At 51.5% G+C, this 16,090-nt stretch overlaps 4 protein-coding genes across 4 annotated transcripts; 3 read left to right on the top strand and 1 right to left on the bottom strand.

Moving 5' to 3' along the window:
- Window positions 1-339: 339 nt before the first annotated feature.
- BO97DRAFT_16027 (PH domain-containing protein) lies at window positions 340-2,197 on the bottom strand. Its single transcript, XM_025690219.1, has 3 exons — window positions 1,712-2,197; window positions 896-1,648; window positions 340-840 (listed from the first exon to the last, which is right to left on the bottom strand). The coding sequence occupies exons 1-3, from the start codon at window positions 1,958-1,960 to the stop codon at window positions 598-600; spliced, it is 1,245 nt and encodes a 414-aa protein (XP_025553119.1). The 5' UTR covers window positions 1,961-2,197; the 3' UTR covers window positions 340-597.
- A 3,193-nt stretch (window positions 2,198-5,390) lies between these two features.
- Window positions 5,391-7,453, top strand: BO97DRAFT_15923 (glycosyltransferase family 15 protein). Its single transcript, XM_025690211.1, has 5 exons — window positions 5,391-5,832; window positions 5,894-6,295; window positions 6,356-6,442; window positions 6,500-6,908; window positions 6,960-7,453. Exons 1-5 carry the CDS (start codon window positions 5,561-5,563, stop codon window positions 7,299-7,301), a joined length of 1,512 nt encoding a protein of 503 aa, XP_025553118.1. The 5' UTR covers window positions 5,391-5,560; the 3' UTR covers window positions 7,302-7,453.
- Window positions 7,454-9,119: 1,666 nt separating this feature from the next.
- On the top strand, window positions 9,120-11,681 carry BO97DRAFT_422879 (uncharacterized protein; the record flags this gene model as incomplete). Its single annotated transcript, XM_025696837.1, has 1 exon — window positions 9,120-11,681. One exon carries the CDS (start codon window positions 9,120-9,122, stop codon window positions 11,679-11,681), a length of 2,562 nt encoding a protein of 853 aa, XP_025553117.1.
- A 630-nt stretch (window positions 11,682-12,311) lies between these two features.
- On the top strand, window positions 12,312-15,993 carry BO97DRAFT_341390 (Ran GTPase-binding protein YRB1; the record flags this gene model as incomplete). The annotated part of the gene is made up of 10 exons (XM_025691640.1): window positions 12,312-12,581; window positions 12,800-13,058; window positions 13,130-13,258; window positions 13,328-13,394; window positions 14,587-14,619; window positions 14,903-15,054; window positions 15,303-15,448; window positions 15,511-15,651; window positions 15,717-15,837; window positions 15,905-15,993. 10 exons carry the CDS (start codon window positions 12,312-12,314, stop codon window positions 15,991-15,993), a joined length of 1,407 nt encoding a protein of 468 aa, XP_025553116.1.
- Window positions 15,994-16,090: the final 97 nt, after the last annotated feature.

Here is a 16,090-nt window from a genome sequence, read left to right as displayed (position 1 = left end):
ACATAAAGCACAAATTGAAGCGCATATGACATATGTTCGAAGCAGCGCATATAGTACACAGTAGAAGCGTAAACAGTACATGCTAGAAGCGAAATATACCTAAAAGCAGCATTGAAGCGTGGGTCACAATCATAACTCGAATCAGAGACAGGGTATGTAGATCATGAGAGGGGGATCAAAAAGAAGGATAAGCTGCTGTTCGTGGAGAAGAGATTCTCCAACCGCTCACTAAGATCGAGGAGTGATCAAAACGAGGCTAAGCTGCTCATCGAAAAGATCGCTCGGCAAGAAGAGATCAAAAGGCTAACTGGAGGACAACAAAAAGGATAGACTGCTCATCGAGAGATCACAAAACGGCTTAGCTGCGTAGCACAATATAGAAAACACATAAGAAAAAGCAAAGGTCACTGCCATCCATGGAAAGAAAAGCTAGCTAAAAGATACGGTGGAATAACGGGTTGCATGAACGAGTGTATGAAGAGTAAGTGGTCGGTCATCAAATCCAGACCACAATGTTGAGATGATTTTCCGTTGTTGGTTTGATTCCTTGTGTTTTACAAAAGTTCTGGTTACTTGTTCATTTTGCTGCTGCTGCTGTCAGGACAGTCCGGCTGTACCTGTTGGGCCCGTTGGGGTAGGTTCGAGTTTCTTGCGCGCCACGAGGATACTCTTCAGCGACCCCAGCCACTTGGCCAGGGATTCCTCGTCGTCAGTGCAGAGGCGGTAGGATTTCTCTTCCGCGATGATCTGCAGGCAGAAATTCTTCGATCGGGACATAGGGTCGATCTCGGCGGCATCGATCACTTGGGACATGGGGATGATTTTGATGGCGGAGTATTCCTGGTTTAGTGTTAAACTTGCTATTAGGGTGCAGATGTAGGAGAAGATGCCGTACCTGCTCATCTTTGTAGAAGCCCAGGCCACTCGGACGCAGAACCACCCACAACCGCTTCCACTGGCGCATAGAACCCTTGATGCGAAGACATTGGAGATAGCCATTGCACACGACCCTTTCGGGATCACGCAGGACCCCAGCATCGTTGACCCGGCCCGTCTCCCGCGCCGCATTCGAGGACGATCCCTCCGCAAGGGCCGAGGCAGATTGGTTATGCGCAGACGGGGACCGCAGGCGGACACTGGTGTTGCTTCCAGGCCCGTCGGACCATTCCGAGTACGAAGTGATGTCGTTCGCCGAGTGCTCGTGCGGGGAGGCAAAGCGCCTGGACTTGTACGTTGGGGACAATGCGCCCCCAAGCTCGGGAGAGCTAGGCCGTCCGCGCTGGTCGAAGTCCGAGTGGTCGGTGGTGTCATAGACCTGACGCTTGCTGCTGCCCGCCGCAGCATCCCCCGGTTTGGACAGCGCAAGGAAGGCCTCCTCGTCTTCGTCCATCCGTGTCTCGGCCCGGATGCATCTGATCCAAGCCTCAGCCTCCTTGTCCGTGGCCGCTTGGAAGCGATAGTTCTTGGAAGGAGAGAATATGCCGAAGACGTATTGTCGGTTCGACCGCGGCGATCGCACGGAGGCAACAGCCGTTACTTCGGACAGGGTGATGGACGCACGGAGTCGAGTGGCTTCTTCGTCTTTGTACACGGAAAGGAGGTTTGGGCGGAGCACAAGGTAAGCAGGTTTCCACGAAGCTCTGAAGGCCTAGCAGCGATCCGCAGGTTAGCTTGTACTGTCCCGAGGAGTGGAGAGGTCGAGTGAACTGACATGCTTGTGCTTCACTCGACGAAACACTTTCCCAGTCTTTAGAACGCGATCGAATTCGAAGCTTCCGTTCTCGTTGACAGGGGAGAAGGTATCGAGATTGACATGACCGTTGCGATAATGGGTGGGGTTCGAGTTTGGCGATAGGAGCGTGGAGGACTTCTGGACGCTACCGTCGAGGAGATGAATTGCGGGCGCTCGGGCGCTTCCCTCCACAAGGGGAGGGCACGAGGTTGAGATAGCCTGGGTCATGATGCCTCACGATCCAGTTGGGAATTAGGGATGTAAAATCCAAGCCAGATTCAATCTGGCGATTGTTGCGAGGGTCGCGGAAACGGTTGCGATGGAGGGAAAGGAGCGTTTGGTTTTCTATACTGTCGTGGTGCGCATGTACGAGGAAGACCAGGAAAGAGTCGTCATTAATATGGTCGAACTGCGGTTGGGAATGGACGCGCGTGTGTGAAAGTGAGAGAGAGTAGTTGATCGCTATAACGGTGGGAAGAAAGCTTCAACCCTCAGGTCATAGAAATCGTATCGAAAGGAGGGATTGTTGAGGGAGTGGGAAGCGACGACGAAGGAGGGAATGCGGCGACAACGAAGCGCTGACTAGAATGAACAACCACCACAACAATGACAGGTAATATCAGCAAGTGGCATGACTCAAGAGCCAGACTCTACCACCTTCTGCTCTCATACATACGTAGATACATAGAGAGAGAAAGAATAGAAAGACGGAGAGAGGGAGAGAAAGGATCAAGTAGAAGAGAAACTTCGAAGGGTCTTTTTTTTTTTCTCTCTCTGATGGAAGGAAAGGGGGTATCTATCCGAGAATCTACTAACTACTATTACTACAAGTACCACCACCACTATTACCCATTACTACTACTACTACTACTACTACTACTACTACTACTACTACTAGTTCAGGACTCGGAGAGGGGGGGAAGAGGGGATAGAGAGAGGAGGGGGGGCCTCATTTTCCCTGCTTTTCTAACGGGACAACGCATGGACGTTTTGCCCTTCTCTAGTCTCGACTCTCAACTATTCTTTGTTTGGGAGATCATCGGGTTCTAGTCCAGTCGGTTTGGTAGGAAGATAGCAAGAGAGGGGCTGATTGTGAGACCTTGACTGACTCTCCTGCAGTTTCACCTGCGCCAAACCACGAGCAACGTCATCGAATCATTTCTCTTCAGGATTGTTGTTGCTGCTGTGGTTTGTGTTTGAGAAGAGTCAAGGGGGTAAGTAAATAAGAAATCAGTCAGTCCAGTAAGCCCCCAGGCTTGAAAGGCAGGGCGTTTAGTTGCACCTCGTGGTCGTGGGAACAGAAACTCAAACGCCCGCCACGAACCCAGTCCAGGGGCTGATATCATTCTTCATTAGTCATGACGATAAAACCGGACTTTTTTCTTTGTTGGTGTTCGTCAACAGTTCCTTAGGAGGTTATACTTGCATTGATGTAAACAATCAACACACCCATCTTGATCGAGGATCGCTGCAGAACCACTTCCCCCATGTCTAAGAATTCTAAGAATAGCGGAATGCTGGAGTATGCAAGTGCCTTGACCGCAACGCAGATCATGACGACCAACATGGCAACACCAGATGCTTCTAAGGGTTTAAGCTACCTAACTTCCGTCCTCCACGGCTCACTGTATGCAGGTTGCGTGTACCTACATAAAGCTGCGATATGTCCACCGACCGACAGAGACCCTGGAGGTGACAGCTCAACGGCGAAGCTTCGGGATGTCTCGAATTAGCTCGATCTCAGATCCGCACGATGTCCCTTGGCCGGAACCATTCACCAACCGATTGAGATCCGGACATGCAGCTGCAGATTCTAGAGGACTCATATCTGTCTCACTCCCAAAGACTTACCTTGACAGAGTTATTACTAAGTAGGTTCATCTCCGAGGCGTAAAAGGCCACCTTGACAGATCTCCTTAGAGCCTGGGGTCACGTGTGGGTCTCAAGTGGACACTCAGGGTTCTGGATGCTTTAAATTACCGGTACGTATTACCACCAGGAGGCACCAGAAGCCCACCGTGACCATACGTGACAAGCTCAGCCGGTCGGGCCGAATCCCGCCGGTTTCCCAGATCCAGGAGGACGGAGAGACAATCTATCATGAATGAATGATGGATGCAATAACAACTGGGAGGTGTGGTACTGGTGATGGACCCAGCCTGCTGCTGAAGCTCTCAGCTGCCGGCAAAGCTCCTGGCTAATCCTGCGAATGAAGCAGAGGCAGTCTTTGTTTCTTCCTTACCTACCGGCGATGGTAGCTCTTAAAGTCTGAATTCGGGCACTGGCTCTCCTTGACCCGGCCGAAAACGTAATGCATCATCCAGCCCTCCGCTCGTCTTTGACCACTTTCATGATGGCAGGAGGCATCCGGACTTATATATGCTAACGAGATCAGACCTGTCGAGCCTGCGAAACCAAAGCAGTGGTTTACAGGACGGGCTTCGTCAGCTCCGCAAGCCCTATGGTGTCTTCAATGCTCCTACGGTGCCAACACGACATCGTGGCTCTTTGTATTGCATAGCGGTTACGAAGTAAACCTACGTCGACATCTGACGACAGCTGCGCCAAGCCAAGCAAGAGCCGTGAGAAGGCGCGTTGCAAGATAAAGATTCCCAGGGTACAGTTACTCAAGACCGAAATAGAAACCGTAGATAATGGTCTGATGTTGATCGCGAACTCAAATGGTTTGATACAGTCGCAATCGAGCAACTGGTGTCCTCTGTCGACGTGTCTTGCAGGTTAAGCTTCAGGGTCTTCTTATCCTTTATGCACCCAGGGGGAGCTGCACTGCTTTACCCGAAGACCTAAGTTCTTGTCTCGATAGTGGATATCTTGGATTATCGAGTCGACTGGAGCTGCTGGAGGTATAACAGTCAAATCACTTGAGATTGCATGCTTGCTCTTTCAATGACCGCATGGTCCGGTCACTCAAACCAATAGTGAGTCTGATAATACTACGGTACTATTAGGTACAGTAGATAGCGAACGAAGGGTCAGCATTAGTTTAGTATTTTCCCGCCAGCGTGAATTGCTCGATGCTGGCTGGTTGGCTGGAGAGAGAGAGAGAGAGAGGGTGGGGAGAAAAGCCGGTGCTGCTTGAAAAGGGACGGTCGCGATTACCAGTTATATACAGTAAGATTCGAGTCCACCAGGCCGCGACTCCCGACTAGACGGGTAAATTACCGTCTGGTACCCGGAACCGCTTGCGCCTCCTTGGGCTTGGCAGAACTTCCAAAGCCATCCCCATCCCCAAATAATCCTGTCGAGCCTTCATTTCAGTTGGTTTGCCTCCCGCTGCTCTCGGCCTTCTCCTCCTTCTCCTCCCCCCTCCTACTCCTCCTCACAGCCTCAGCCCCAAACCCGCCATCTTGATTCATGATCCCGTCGACTGGCTCCGTGTTTTCGGCCTCATTGCTGCGGACTATTGTCCTTCGCGTTACCGTCAACCCTCTCCCCGCCCATCTCTACCTTGCCGACTGAGTGGGTAAAGTTCGCGAGAAAGGAGGTTCTCCTCCGGCCGCTCGTTTTTTTTTTCTTTTTCGATTTCGCTTCGCTTCGCTAGATCCCGGGCCTCGACGTCTTTCCTCCCTATATTTATTCTAATTGTCTTGCGGAAATTCTGTTGGAGACGCTGGTGGGCGATCGCTTGACACCCTTCTCCTTTAATTACTTCTCGCGTGTGCGGGCGCTTGCCTTCCATCACCGACACCCCCGATTACAAATTGCAAGCGATTCTGGCTTCGCGGATCGTTGCTGCTGAGTGCGTTGCGCCTCGATACCGGCGCCCTCAATCGTGTCCTTTCGGCCTCAATATACAAGCTGGTTCCAATGGGCCTCGTTCAGCGGGTTACGAAATGGTTGCCCTCCACGCCGAGTCTGCCCCTAGATGACTCTTCGCGCGAGAAAGGCCGCAACTTCTCCAGATTCGCCTTCTTCAGACGAAGAATACGGCTAAAGGGCAACTCGTCGATCTCAATACCCCTGGGCTTTGTCTTACTATTTCCATGTCTTGTAATAGTTCTTATCCTCCTCCTATTCGTACGACATCCCTCCTCCCCGGGTGGTATTTTGATTCCTGCTGGCACCCCGCCTTCGATAAGGTTCGTCTCGCCAATGGCACCTCCTAGTCACCAATTATCGCTAACCGCACGGCCACTACAGAAAAATTAGCGAGAAATATGATAAGGTCTTCGCTACCGGCTGCCTTCCGGTGGAAGAGCAGGACGGCCCACGCGCCAACGCTGCTTTTGTCGTCCTCGCGAGAAATAAAGAACTGGATGGTGTGGTACAGTCGCTCAAGTCGATTGAGAGACACTTCAACCGCTGGTTCCACTACCCCTACGTGTTTCTGAACGATGGCGACTTTGACGATGACTTCAAGGCCACCGTCAAGAACTATACAAGTGCTCCAGTGGAGTTCGGCAAGATTGACGACTCCATGTGGGGTTACCCCGACTGGGTCGATCATGAGGTGGCCAAGGAAGGTGTCCGGAAGCAGGGTGACGCTGCCATTATGTATGGTGGCATGGAGAGTTATCACCATATGTGCCGCTTCTACTCTGGGTGAGTCCTAGTCCTTTGCCCCCATATCCTTCTCCATGCTAATCTGGGCTGCGCGCGTAGACATTTCTACAAGCATCCTCTCCTCATGAAGTACGAATGGTACTGGCGTCTTGAGCCCGAGATCAAGTACTTCTGTGACATCACATAGTAAGATAACCGTTGCTCAAATACATTCGTCGGGTAGAATGCTAACCTGGACTACAGTGACCCCTTTGTCAAGATGGCCGAGAACAATAAGACCTATGGCTTTACGATCGCCGTCAAAGAGCTTCGTGAGACCGTCCCGAATATCTTCCGCTATGCTTCCGCCTACAAACGCAAGAACAACATGGACTCGAAAGGTCTATGGGAAATGTTCCTCGAGAAACCCGAGGAGGAAGAACAGAAGCCAGAGGAAGTTAAGCCAGAAAAGCTTCCCGAGGAGATCCTTCTCAACGAACCCGGCGAGAATACTGTCCCAGACATTGATCCCGAGGCTATGGAAGGTGAAAAGTACAACATGTGCCATTTCTGGAGTAACTTCGAAATTGCGCGGCTGGACTTCTTCCGCAGCAAGGAATATGAGGAATTCTTCGATATGATGGACAAGAGCGGTGGGTTCTGGATGGAGAGAGTATGTGCCGGCTCCTTTTGTCTTGCTGTTCTAGACTAACCAAATTTCCAGTGGGGTGACGCGCCGATCCATTCTCTGGCCGCTGGTATTCTCTTAGGCCCTGGCGACATCCACTACTTCCGTGACTTTGGCTATCGGCATACCACCATCCAGCACTGCCCTGCGAACGCCCCTGCCCGTCAATTACCTCGAATTCCTTATCTGGAGATGACGACTGACGATGAAAAGGAACGCTTTGAGGAAGACGACTACTGGGCGAACCCGGATCCCGTTAAGGAGAATGGTGTTGGCTGCCGATGCAGGTGCGACACCGACATCGTGGATGTTGAGGGCAAGCAGGGCAGCTGCCTCGCCGAATGGGTAGACGTTGCTGGAGGGTGGGCATCTCCATAGAGTCGATCCCTGCCCTTTAATGTTCGCTGTATAATCTTCGCCTCCTCGTTTCCGTACCTATTTGTTCGACTATGAGCATTACTCGGGTCGCCCCCTTGGAGTTTTCTGCTTGAGAGCCTGCATGTTACGTTGGCTGTGGGTTTCTGGACGGCGTTTCACGGATCTGACGGCTTCTTTCCATGGAAGACGGTGTGACCATTCTCATCAATCTTGACAAATTCATCTAGCGTGATTCGTATATTTCCATTCCTTTGGATTGTCGCGTTCGCTTTTAAAAAAAGATTCGACTTGTCATTGAGATTCTCATTTCGAGCTGTGAGAAGAAGCCAGCCGTGCCGACTCCTCACTGGCCAAAAATTCCATCGACTTCACCAACTGCATGGGGGCCTTTTGTGTCGAAATTACTCTCTCCTGTTGAGCGCAAGACGACTCGAACGCTGGCATGAACCCAATGCGCTCCCCCCCCCCCTCCGGTGGGTCTCTGACATGACTGCTTGCTTGGTGTTCATTGATCGGCCGTCCTTCATTCCCTTTCTGATGGGGTAATCTGGAATGGCAGTCGCAAGAAATCATTCAAGCTGGTCTTGAGGCGCTTCGAGAACGAGTGAGACCGGGTACATCAGCACTGACATGGCAGGCAAGTTTGCCATGGCTTCATGTGGCCTGTTGATGGTCACCTCCTAATAATAAATACCCTGTTGATGTCTCCTGTTTTCCCTTTCCCCTACCTCTGCTATCCCGGTAGAATCTTTCTGCTTGTCTGATTTGTTCTCCCCCTTTTCCTCTTCTATCATCATTTCCTACTGACACCTTTTTTTTCACCTCCCTTCATGTCATGAAATGTACATACCTCATAGTCACTTATATTATTCCGCTGGTCATATAAGTTACTTAGCAGCTACTGTTTTGCCATCCACATTATTACTAGGTATACTTTTGAGTGTACTTTGGTTTGATGCTCGGAACTAAACCAGTTGGGGACTAGTCACCTGATAGCGGATGCCTTATCAGCGGTGGTGCTGCCTTCCGGGGAGTTCCTGCTCGGAGCTGAAATGATGGAACTAACAAAATGATTGATCCAACTCCCATGGACAGCACATGATGAGGTAACTGATCTTCTCTACCTACTACTACTCTGACTCACAGTTAAAGGACAGTACTGACATGGGAACTCTTTCCGCCTGACTGAATCTTCACTGCTTTGCATGCTGCGCTATCCTTGTCATGTGCCCCGCGCATGATAGGCCGCTATCACTCTATCACTCATCTCTATTCAACCTTGAAGCCTGTCGACCCCTCTCTTCCTCCTTACACCCCCTCCTCCTCAAATCCCACCTGACCGGACCTTCGCTTCAGTAAAACATTCGGGCAACTTTGGTCTACTGTTTGCCTCGCAAAGTGAGGACAACTGTCTCATACTAGAACTCACCTCCATCCACTCAACTACCCATTCATTAAAGCTCGGGCAGCCTAAACGCCCTTTCTCCGCCCGGACCCCGGGGACAGTACCCACCACTCCTTCCACCACTCCCCTCCACGCAAACGCAACGTACCGCCGGTTTAGTTGTCCTTCGGGCATCTGCCTATTAGGCTGAGGGGATCTTCAGGAAGCTCCTCGGACACAAACTACTGCCTTCGTAGTTGTTGACCGCCAGGGCTTCTCCTCTCGTGAAGTTAACGTATTACTCCGCTGACTGTTTGCTGTACTTATTCTTGGGCTTACCCGTCGTTCATTGTACGCGATCGAAAAAGCTTCCGCTCTGCAACTTACTCATTTTCCTGCATCTGTCTATCCTATGACAATAGATCACTAGCATCATGACTGACCCTCCGGAGCCTTCTTCCAGACATTGCCAGAACGACTCTGCCGCTGCACCACCCCTGCAGTATCCTACTCATCCGCCCTTGAGTGCTTCTGTCGAGGAGTGGTTATCTTCATCGAGGCCTATCAGCATGACGTCCAACCTCCCAACTACAGACCAGACCTTAAGGTCACTCAGTGAAAGCTGGGCCACCATGAGCGTCTCCGATATCAATTCAGAGGACGGTACTCGCTCGGAGCTGACCGATATGGGGTCCTTAATTGACCAGGCCGGGCCAGACGATGTGGCTAGCCTTGACGAGACGTCTAGCAACAGTGAAATTGGTGCAAGTGATGATGACAGGTACTACGGCGAGGATTATGAACTGAGGAGCGATGTGTCGGCCTCCCGAGAATTGTTATCAGCTTACCCTCATCTCGTCGGGACTGCCACCAACGACAGTAGCCTCACCACCCAGACTGCTTTCCGCCAGTCAACCGAGTCAATCGAGTTTGTTGAGCCTGAGAGTTGGCCCGAAGTCGAACGCGTAGAATTGAAACACACGATTCGGGTATTTGAAAGCCCTGAGGCAGAAGCTTTGAAGCAGAAATTCTCTGATATGCCCCAAGCGTCAACACTGACAGCCACAGTGCAACAGACCATGATGAAGAGATCCCTGGACACAGACAAACCATTCCGTGTGCTATATGTTGGCAGCCCGGACTTCCGCAACATCATCCTCGATAAATTTGGAGATGTTTTGGTGGCAAGCTCTCCCTGTAGCAATTACGAAAGCAGTTCCACCGAGTCCTCCAGGTATCATGTGGTGCCGACATCCTTTGGTGCAGGGGCAGTTCCTAACTTTGCGGAGCTCCTGCCCATTCATGTTCAACTTATTGTGGACGAATGTCTCACAGCATCCACATACACCAAAGCCGATGAGCCCAACGCGATCACCCTGAGTCTCAAGAATCGACCTTCATGTACGTCAATGTGGACTGGGGCCGACTATCGCATCTCTTCTCGTGTGGACTGGACGCTACCCGATGTAGCCATCATTTTTCTAGCCGACACGGACAGTGCCGGTGCCATGGAGACTCAAAAGTGGGCTCACACCTTCATGGAACGGCACGGTGTCCCCACAATGGCAATATCAGAACGTCCGCTCTGGTCGATGTCTAGAGATCCTGTTCCCGTCAATCACCATAGCCTTCACATGTGCCTAGAATCGCGTGATCCAGTGACAGGAAAGTCTATAACTGTGAACAGGTTCCCGATTGATATCAAGACATTTGAGAGTATTGCACCCGGGCAGCTGAACAGAAATCTGGCATCTTTGGCCACCATATATCCAAGGAAAGTCTACCGGGTCGCCCTCGAGCCTTCACCTGAGCCGGTCTTGAAACCAGCTTTGGACCCTGCGATACCCCCTTGGAAAGTGGTTCTCCGCCTGTTCAGCAACAGTGAATACAAACTGGCATCCTTTATTCGCTTGAGTGCTCTGCTCGCCGCTTCCGTATTGACTATTGCTCTTGGCCATTTTGTTCTCCGAGCACTTGTCTTGTTCCTTTCGCAGTACTTTGCTCAGTCTGGAGTCTCCAGCGCAATTGCAACTTATTCCACAAATATCCCAACCGCCAGCGGGCTCTCTATGGACGGGTCACTCTCGGTGCTGCCGTCGAATATTGCTGACCTCCAAGCTCAAGGAGCCCAAGCACTCGGCCGCTCTCCTTTGGAAGAATTCATGGATGGACTCCTCTCTCCGTCTCAACACACTGAAAGACCTGGGGAATTCGAATTGCAGGTGATTGGCGATTGTCACCTCGTCATCAAGCCACCACATAAATCCTTTATCGGCAAAAAAGGACCACGATTTAGCGTACAGGTTAAACGACATGACAAGTCTCTTGACTACGAACTTTCGACCCTGTTTGAGGGGGTATACACCTTGAGGCTAGAGCGAGCTGATGCCTTTGGGTTGGTTAATGTCACAATATTCACCACCTCAAAGCCGCATTATACGCAAACTACTTCCGTGGACTTTGGTACGCCATGGCTTAAGGTTCAAAACTGGAAACGAGCAGCCCACGCCATTTCCTCCCAGTTCTTGAAGGAATTTGGCACTGCGCAAACGGGCCTGTCAGAGGCATATGGCCGCATCTGTACCGATCTCCAGGTCCTCATGGGCGACGTCGTTAAGAAAGCTCATTTTCTGCGGCGAGAGGCGTCCTCTCTACGACACGACTCAATGCAACTCTCTCATGGAACAAAAGAGCTGGTTCTCTCGAAATCGGCGCAGCTTACTCAGGTCGTCAGACGTACTGCCGTGCAACCTCTCTTAGCCGCCTCAGCCGCTTTCCAAGGTCACACTGAAAGAGTCAACAGAGGGGCCAGGGAGATCATGAGTGACACATGGAACAAGCTCAGTGCTTCTGCGCAAGGGCTTGATCTTGCAAGCGTGAAGACGCATATCCGCAATGCAAATGCAAGGAAGTGTCAGGCCTTGAACAAAGCGCAGCAGAGGGCTAGGGGCCTCATGAAACGGAAGACTTGCCGGCAGAGTAGATGTGCCAAGTAGGGGTCTGACAGCTGGACTGCACTGTTGGGGTGGACTTGGACTTCTGTAGTTAGTAAGGTAGCTACGCTTCTCTTCCTTTGTTTTTTTTTTTTGCTGGCTCTTGGGTTGCTCGGTTTGGTTCGTCGTCGGCGCATGGTCACGTATTGAGGGATGGCTTGAAGCATGGAATTGTATCCTGAGAATACTGGCAGGCAAATGTATTCGAGTATTATCTAGCAGATATTGGTATTGAATTTTTACTGGACTTGGAGCTTGAAGGGACCGGAATCGAGTGTGGTCCAGAAATATGGCTGTGTTGTAGATAGTGTATGAGAGTCTATACAATCACCCCGCGGTCCATTTTTTTTATTATTCTTTTCAGGCGCGGGGCAGCAAAAAAGACCTTCAGAGCGGGTGGCGCTAGTGGCCTTAGGCTCTGAGGCAATGAACCCAGCCAGCCTACCCACCTTCTCTGGCAACCAAAAACATTGAATCCCGTCCATATTTTCCCACCACCTCTTCACTTATAATTCCACATCCACCCCCAAACAATCCTTATTTTCTCCTTTATTCTCAGGTATACCTCGCCTGTATTCTCATCTTCATATCCCGCTCCGCTCACATCAGCCCGCAGAATTATATCCATCCATCATGTCTGACGTCGCTGAGACCAAGCCCGACCCCACCACCAGCGCTCCTGAGGCTGCTGAGAAGCCCGAGACCACCACCACCGAGGCCGTGGCCGAGGAGGCCAAGGCTGCCACCGAATCCGCGGTCGAGACCGTTAAGGAGACTGCCACCAAGACGACCGACAACGTTTTCTCCATGTTCGGTGGAGGTCCCAAGAAGGAGAAGGTTGAGGCCGAGGATGACAAGAACGAGCCCTCCGGCTCTTCCAAGGCCCAGAAGGCTGAGGATGAGGTGAGTGTCTGATATTGGGTGACTTTCGGAGAACTTGGGCGTGGGACGGGGCTTGCGGGCAATTGTGAATGTTTACCCCGCTTTCGCCCCTCCATGGCGAAGAGGTTCTGTGTTCATGGGTTTTGGGGGGGTAGTGGACCTGCGGCGAAGACTTGCATCAACAGGAAAACAGACCGCTGAGAAGAAGCTATGACTGACTCTTCATCTGCCGTCAACAGGACGAAGCCCCCGAGTCCCCCGATGTCCACTTCGAGCCCGTCATCCGCCTGACGGAGAAGGTCGAGACCAAGACCAACGAGGAGCTGGAGGAGCAGGTGTTCAAGATGCGTGCTAAGCTGTTCCGTTTCGACCGTGAGAGCAAGGAGTGGAAGGAGCGTGGTACTGGTGACGTGAGACTGCTCAAGCACAAGGAGAACCAGAAGACCCGTCTCGTGATGCGCAGAGATAAGACCCTCAAGGTCTGCGCTAACCACTACAGTGAGTTACTTCGATGCCATGGCGAGGGATATCCTCGTCTATACACGTTCGGTGACTGACGCTTGTTCTAGTTGTCCCCGACATGACGCTCAGCGCCAACGTTGGCAGTGACCGCAGCTGGGTCTGGAACGCTGCTGCCGATGTCAGTGAGGGTGAGCCTGAGGCTTGCACTCTGGCTATCCGCTTTGCCAACAGCGACAGTAAGTTTTCTTCTACGTCTGATTGAATGTTTAAGACTTCAGGATGTGGTGTACTAATGCATCGTGCAGACGCCAACCTGTTCAAGGAAGCTTTCGAGAAGGCCCAGAAGGAGAACGAGAAGCTCCTCAACCAGCAGTAAATGCAGAGTCGGCAGCTTCGACCTTTTCTCCTCCCATCGACAAATGATATAGAGGGCTATTTTTAATGCACTTTTCGAAACTCTCTTATGCTCTACGAATTCGATGTGGGGTTTTTTTTTCTCTTTGTCATTACTCTGATCCCCCGCACGGCTGTGTTTCGCTTCCCACCAAGTTCCTTGGTCACTATACATTTCCCTCGTACCTTCTCCTCTTGACACCATTTGTATTCTCCCTTGAGTGAGGAGACAGAATGATGAGGCTGGCTTCGCCGAGACCCGGAGTCGATGCATATACAGATCCGACATAGACCTAGTTTAGCCATGAGGTCGAGTGTATGTCCTCTGGCGAGTCGGCAGTAGATAGACACCCTTCCCCCCCAATACTACACGAATGAAGTGTTGAAGGAGATGTGTCCGTGCCGGGTAGACTATGATTGTTTCAATGTCATCCTCAAAGTGAGGTGTGGTTGAGTGTCTGGCGTAGTAGAAGGCGGTGAATGGCGAGCTTGGAAAATAAAGGTGAGACACACCGGTAATTCACAACTACGAAGAAAGAGACCTGAGTTTGAGGGGAAGTGAATGTGGGTGTGGTTTGTAGTTGTTCAAGTTAATGCTGGAGAATTGCGGACAAGTCACTCTAACTGTCAACTGTCAACGCGTCGAGAATAATCAAGCAATCATTCCATGCAATTCCCCCACCCGGCCTCCAACCCGCGCCGAAAGCTTCCCTCTCAACTCCCTCTCTGTAACACTTGGTCTTGTTGAACCCTCAACCCCCGTGGATATTGGAATAATCCAGCCTCAGTTGAACCGACAGTGATCGCAGGAGTACAGATTCCAGATACAATCCCGGCAAAACACCCGACCTCAACTCCACCTTGATTCGTCGTCGCGCGCCTACTGAGCCCGATTGTTCGCCGTCTACTTCGTCCACCCAAAACAACAGATTCGACCACCACAACCCCCTCAAGAAGAAGGGATTCCAGCTAAGCTCTGTAATATCATCTTTACTTTGCTATTCCCCCGGGCATTTCACGGAAGCCCATCGCAACAATGCCCGACGTGAGTCTGCCGCCCCTCAGCCAGCGCTCTGTCTTGCATCGCTCGGACTCGTCCCTCACGGCCGCTCACGCGGTCCAAGCATTAATTGCACCACACTGACGCGCTTCCTCTCCAACAGGTTAAGAGAAACGTCCGTCTGGTGACGGAGCAGCACATCCTGTACGTCTATACACCCCGCCACGACCTCTCTACCTTTGGCCCATTAGCTTAGCTTCGGAGTCATCACGACCATTCACCCAACCCTTCCACCTCAGCTCCCCGTCACATCGCAAGCCACCCTTGACATTCTATAGCAAGCTCCATATGCGCAACCATTCACTGGAGCAATAAAACGCTCGCGCTTTTTCTCTTGCTTTGTAGCGCAGAGACGGTGTGCTGAGCCGCCCGCGAAAGAGCTTTGAGAGGGCTAACACTTGATTTTCGCGCCCGCGCGCCCCAACAGAAACAAAGACTCCGGCGTCGAAGGGTTCCCCCTGCGATCATGGTCCATTGAGATTTACCTCGTCAACGAGCATGGCGAACAGGTTCCCGCCAACGTCTTCGACAAGGTGACGTACACGCTGCACCCGAGTTTCGGCCCGCGGGCTGTCCAGAGTACGTCTTACTTTTTCTTCTCTTGTTCTGTGTTCGCTGGCTTTTTATGTATCGCGACTCTTGGCCCTCCCGCTCTACGTTCAATGGGTGTGTTGGGTTATTGGGGGTCGGTCCTCTATTTTTAGCCCCTCCAGGACAGATGGAACATGGGAGCTTGGGGGCAGAAGGAACCCCCCTGGTTTTGCATGGCTAGTTCGTAGAGCTTGAGCAATATGGCTGACACATGGTTTGTTTTGGATGAACTATAGCTTTCAAGAATCCCCCGTTCAGAATCTCCGAGGAAGGATGGGGTGAATTCGATATGCAGATCGGTCTCACTGCCGCCGACAAGGAGCATTCCGTCACTCACGACCTCAACTTCGCGCAGCCGCGCTATGAATCCAAGCATGTTATTGTGAGACACCCTGGTTTCGCGAGGGAGCTCTGGATGACTGACCCGGTGGCGCCCCCCAACAGACCTTCAAGAATCCCAAGCCGGCCCTTCTAGCGGCACTGCGTGAATCCGGCCCCGTTCCTGGCGACGAGAACGGCGTCAAGTCAAAACGCGCCGCGGGTGGGGAGGAGGGGTCGAAGAAGAAGAAGAAGACGGAGAAGAATGTAAGTTTTTTTTTTTTTTTCTTGGTTATCTCCATGATCGGGCTTTCGCGCTGATGGCGGTTTAGGTCGACATGGACAAGCTGGCAGATGGACTGCAGCGTCTTGGCGAAGACGATCTTCTCCAAGTGGTGCAGATGGTCCATGACAACAAGGCCCCGGACTCATATACTAAGAATGATGTTGAGCGTGAGTTCTCCTTCTGATTGGGGCCTCGCCGAATCGATAACTAATCATTATGTCTTGAACGATTTAGAGGGCGAATTCCACGTCGACCTCTATACCCTACCCGACAACCTAATCAAGATGCTTTGGGATTTCACGCAGGAAAAAGGCGCTTTGTGATTGTGTTTCGGTTTTTCTTTTTCCAGTTCAGGTTATCCTACTTCCTACTTCTTCTCCCTTCTATAAAACAAAACTTAATCATACCATTTTCTTTTCT

Source organism: Aspergillus homomorphus (genome assembly GCF_003184865.1).
Source record: "Aspergillus homomorphus CBS 101889 unplaced genomic scaffold BO97scaffold_10, whole genome shotgun sequence".
NCBI classification, from domain to species: Eukaryota; Fungi; Ascomycota; class Eurotiomycetes; order Eurotiales; family Aspergillaceae; genus Aspergillus; species Aspergillus homomorphus.
Note: the sequence above shows the minus strand (reverse complement) of the source record. Positions and strands in the feature narration are given on the sequence as shown.